The sequence below is a fragment of the Cariama cristata genome, unplaced genomic scaffold, assembly GCF_000690535.1.
Source record: "Cariama cristata isolate BGI_N322 unplaced genomic scaffold, ASM69053v1 scaffold11976, whole genome shotgun sequence".
Taxonomy (NCBI): domain Eukaryota; kingdom Metazoa; phylum Chordata; class Aves; order Cariamiformes; family Cariamidae; genus Cariama; species Cariama cristata.
Genome location: NW_009621604.1, coordinates 36,615 through 41,664, shown reverse-complemented (window position 1 = coordinate 41,664; position 5,050 = coordinate 36,615). Strand labels below are relative to the sequence as shown.

The 5,050-nt window shown below is 56.8% G+C and overlaps 1 protein-coding gene across 1 annotated transcript in view; it reads left to right on the top strand.

The window, feature by feature from the left end:
* Positions 1-1,255: 1,255 nt before the first annotated feature.
* The window catches only part of EVPL (envoplakin), a 24,468-nt gene continuing 20,673 nt past the window's right edge, over positions 1,256-5,050 (top strand). The window contains exon 1 of the mRNA XM_009702034.1: positions 1,256-1,329. Within this exon, the coding sequence (XP_009700336.1) occupies positions 1,256-1,329 (74 nt within the window). The remainder of the gene's footprint in view (positions 1,330-5,050) is intronic.

Sequence of the window (5,050 nt, the reverse complement as noted above, 5' to 3'; positions counted from 1 at the left end):
TTTAAAGAGCACAAAGATGTCACCCAAGAAGTGACGATGGACCCTAGACCTTTGCCTCTGGCTCTGGGTTGTCCTTGGGCCACATGACGAAGAAAAACAGCCACAAACCTGTGTGGTTGGTGCTTACGTGGGGGCTGTGGTCCCCATCCACTCCTGTCCCCTTCCTCCTCCATCCTCTGCCCTCCCTCCCTGGTCCTGCACTGGATAAGCATCCCGTGTCACTGTGGGATCTGTGCTGGATCAGCCTGAAACACGAGGTTCCTGGTTTGTGGGGAACTTTGAACTGTGTTTTATCTGAAACCATCAGGATGTAGACAGCAGCTGACCCTTGCTGTGGCTTAGGAGAGCCATGGGGCTGGGCAACCCCACCATGCAGCACAGCCTGGGCGGGCATCCCCAGGAGCCACGGAGATACCAGGGTGTTGTTGGGCTGTACTGGGAACCAGTTGGGACTCTTCGCTCCACAGGGGAAAGAACCGCCCAGAAGCAAAGCCTGCTCTAAGGTCTTGCGTAGACAGGTTGTCTAGGTAGAGCCTGAGACCTTGGTCTTGGGGGCTTTGGTACCGGAGTTTGTCCCAGAGCCTGGACCCTGCTGGCTGGGGCTGCTGTGATGCTGCACTGGAGCTGCCGACCTTTGTTCTGCCATGAGCCCTTGGCGTTTTTCTGGGAGCCAGGGCCACCTTGTGCTGAGCCTGGGCCAAAAGTTTACTGAACTGCAAAATAACATTGTGTTCTGTGAATTGGTGGTTCCCCAGCTGCTGCTGCTGCCTTGGAAAACTCTTGGTTGGCTTTGTCCGTAGGGCTTCTGCTGCTGCTTTAGCATTTTAAACAGCTAATGCAGGAAGATGCTTTAAAATGTGTGTCAGTAGTCACAGTGCACTCCCTCGAAGTCACGTTTGCAGACTTTTCCTCCCTGCAAAAGCTGTGCTCTCTGCCCCTCCGCTGGGAAACTGCTGCGTGGTTGTGGCTGTGTGTGCCAAAACACTCTCCAAGCCAGGGCGAGGTCTCCCGTTCTCCCTCTGGGGCTCTGCTCTTTCCACCCCAAACTGGTTTTTCGAGTCATTTTTTCATATGTGCCTCCATCTCTGCTGCTGCTCACCTGCGTTTGGGGAGGAGCCTCCCAGAAACTGCTCTTTAGCGTGCCGCCAGCCTTCCCTCGCTGAGTCTTGTCATTCCATCCCGACAGACCAGAGCAGAGAGCCAGCGCCCACAACGACTTTGCAAACTCCGTGAGACCAACTGAGACCTCGCCAACATGTTCAAGGGAGTGGGCAAAGGCTCCCCGAGCAGAAGTTCCCCCAACAGAGGTTCCCCTGTCAAGCCTAGCAAGTAAGTATGACTCCTCTCCTCTCTTTAAGCTGTCCTACAGACCCCGGGGGAAGATGAGGGAAGAGCGCTCGATGTCTCCTAAGCCACCCTAAGAACCATCTCTCTTTGTGGAGCAGCCAGAAGGTTGGGGCTCCCTGGGAGCTGATGCCAAAACGTGCTGCCCCGGCTGTTGTCCTTGTCTTTGGTGGGCTTTGTGCTCCAGCCCAGAAGTACCCGTGCAGCCCCTGGGATGTGCAGTGCCTGAAGATGTGCTGAGAGCCGTGTTAATTTGAGCAGGGAGGTGCAAAGCCCCTTTTGGGCAGGTAGGAGTAGGGAGAATAAACACAGCCTCTTTGCTTGGGTGGAACAAGACCTGCGTGATGGTGAAGCAGATACCAGCCTGGATTTGAGATCCCAGAACTGGCTTGGTCGTGTGAGGTTGGTGCGATGCTGCCCTGGGATCCCTGGAGAAGGAGGCTCAGTTTGGTGCTGCTCAGGTGGTGAAGATGGGGAGTGGGTTTGCTGGTGAGTGCTCTAATCCATCCTGGTGACAGATGGAGTCTCTGCGGGTCAAATGGCTGAGGTTGCCTTTTTCAGGCCTGTCAGGTAGCACTAAAAGGATGGGACAGCTGTGTCCCCTCTGAAGAGATTCCCTAAGCTCCGGGGAGCGAGATGTGTGATGGGACCAGGATGCTTCCCTAGGAGCAGGGTGTTTCTGGGAGGGGGTGCTCCTGCAGAGAGAGCGCTCATCCTTCCCTTCAGCTGCGGTTGTTAACTCGGGGTTATTTTCCACCTTCCTTGGCAATTGTGCGTTTCGTAGTGTTAGTGGGCTGATTCTGCGGAAACCCCTGTCCCCAGCCAGGGTTAGAGGCTGAGGAAATTGCAAAGGGGTTTATTCTGAGGAGGAGGGGACCTGCAGGGAGAAAGGGGGTGCTGGGCCCGTCTCTTGGGGCCCCCAACAGCAGCAGCCCGGGATGGTGTGCATATGGATGCCTGGGTGGACACGACACGGTGCTGGCACCCAACCGTGCCGTTTATGGGGACCAAAGCCAACATTAGCGCCAACATTAGCAACCAGCCACTCAGGAGGGTGCTGGCCCAGTGCTGCCAGGCAGGGCGACGGGACCTGGGGAGAAGGTGGCCCCCACAAAGGCTGCAACTTCTCCATGTGGGTGTTGGGATTGGGACCTCTGCCATAGGAAGTTTCTGCCTCAGCAGAGCTGAGCACTCACAAATTCATCTCGAAGACGGACTTGGGGGCTCTCTAAAGACCAAACCTTTGCTGGGGTCTGCCTGCAGTGGGACACCTCCCCAGGAACCCTGGAGCTCTGTCAGCCTCTGGTTTTCAGTCTTGCTAAAGCAGGAGGGTTTGGGCCAGGTTGTCTCCCAGCGTGAGCCTCTCGGGATAACTGGAGGTGCATCCCAGCGAGACCTCACACCTCTTCCCTGGGCAGGATGGAGGTTGGAGCCAGAAGCACAGCAATTACCAAGCTAGTTGTGCTTGTTTTAGGAGGCACCAACCATCAGACGAAGGGTAATTCATTTGGTCATGGCCTGGGGCTTGGTCAGTGTCCGTATTAGCTGAGAAAATGAAGGTGAATGAGTTGTCTCAGGAGCAGTGGCCAGCACATGCTCTGCAGATGACCCCAAGAAAATGCTGGTGGCCCATAGCTGCTCTTGATGGCCCTAAGGCCAGAATCTCGGCAGCAGTTGAGGTTCCCTGCCTGCAGGAATTCACGATTAGCCGGTGCTGCTGCTGGCATGGACTCGTAGAAAGGTACCTTGTCTTGGTTCATGGTGTTGAGCATCCCGGCTTTTAGGGCCCTTTGCTGTCTTCACTTGGTGGATGCATCCCAGGGAGGCAGTGACAAGTGCAGGTTTGTCCCCAAGGAGCACCCTGAGCTCTCAGAGGAGGCATGCTGCGGGGCTGAAAGGGAAAACTCAGGAGAAGGTGGAATTGAATCAGATCTGGCTGGACGGGCTGCCCGGGTGCGATCTTGACAAAGGCTGTGGGTGGTTTTGGAGGTGGATGGCAAGTCATGTCCTGGGATTGCTGCTTCTGCCACCACCTCCCTCTGCTTCTCCCTGATCTAGAGAGCAGCGTGGTCCCCAGGGGGACAGGCAGGGGCTCAGGGGACTAATCCAGCACTGGCAGGAGGTTGGTGGTGGTCGGCTGTGAGCAGCTCGGGCTGGCAGATCAGAGTGTGCGAGGACTTCTGCGTGTCGGGGAGAACAGACCCAGCTTTGGGGGGTCTGCCTTGTGGCCATAAAGCAAAGTCCCCTGGAAGGAAGGGACAGAGGGGTCAAGGACTGAAGTGGGTGGGTGCTGTGGTCCTGCCCAAACCTGCTCTGGCAGAAGAGATCAGGAGTGGGGGACAGTCCTGCTCCTGCTAAGAAACACCGTCCCTTGCATGCAGTTGGACTGTCTAGGAGGCAGAAAGTGGTATGAGACATGAACCAATTAATAATGATAATAACAGTGCTCTGTCTCTTCTAGGCATGAGATAGCCCTAGGGAGGAGGCCTGCCCTGGCTCTTGAGGAGGAGGAGCAGGAGAAGCTCTGCCCAGCCCTGCCCTTGGCCATCTCGGCCAGCCCGGGGATGCGGCTGCATGCACGACCCTGTGCGGAGTCGGACCCGAGCCCCGGGAGGGCGAGGGATGCTCAACATGAGCACAAGCAAACTCATGGCTCCTCGCATCCCACCCGATGCCAGGCTGCCTCTCTGCAACCCAAGTGTTGGCATGTTCACCCCAAAACGTGGGGCCCAGCTGTGGCCAGCTCTTGTTGAGTGAGGGCTTCTGCCCAGGGGCAGCAGGGATGGGGCAGGAGGGACAGCCCAAAGGAAGGACGATGGTGCATCCGTGTCACCGCAGGCTGTGGATGGGTGTTGGCATGGACACGAGAAGCTCGTGCTCCTCTCGGCACAGTCCGTGGTTGGGCTAGGAGAGTCTGTGGTGGTTTGGGCACTTCTCTAAGGGTGCATGGACCAAGTGGGTTCCTCAGCATCGCTCCCACCTTGACCGAGGAGCATGGCAAGGGCGAGGGGCTTAGCTGAGGACAGATGGCTTCTCTGCTCGTGCATCAGGCCTTACTCTGGCCCCCAGGACAGCGTGTAGACACCCCTCTCCTCCCAGGACATCCCCTACCTGGCTTCAGTGCTCCTCAAGCATCCAGACTACTCTTTTGCAGACTCTGAAGCGGTTTGGCTGCTTGCAGGGCTGGAGAGCCACTTCCAGCCTGGCTGCTGGCTGCAGACTCTCAGTCTCCTCCTCTGCCAGGCTTCCTCCCTTGGCCAGCATGGAGATCTCCTGGCTCTCCCCTCCAGGACACACAGGGGAAACCCTTTTCTGCTCCCGAGACGATGTTCTCCAGGAAGCATCACTTCTTCCCTGAAGATCAGGTTGTTTGCAACAGCATCCTCGTTTCTAACCTCAGGTGCCCGGTGCGGTGCACAGGCAGGGCAGGCTGGGGTGGGCAAGGCTGAGTCCCTGCAATCGGGAGGTTGCTGAGGTCTTTTCAGCCCATAGTTTTCCTATGACTTGGCCTAAACAAAGCTGATTTGTATGTCTAGCCTGGTGAACCAAGAGATGGGGTGTCTCAGTGTTTCCTTCAACCAGGAAGGGGATGCCACCAGGAATAAGCAGGATTTTATTGGCGATTGAACCCTCCCTGGGAAGGACGGATCCTCACTTCCCTCTTGGAGCGGCACAGAGGTATCCACAGTCACATCACAACGGGGAT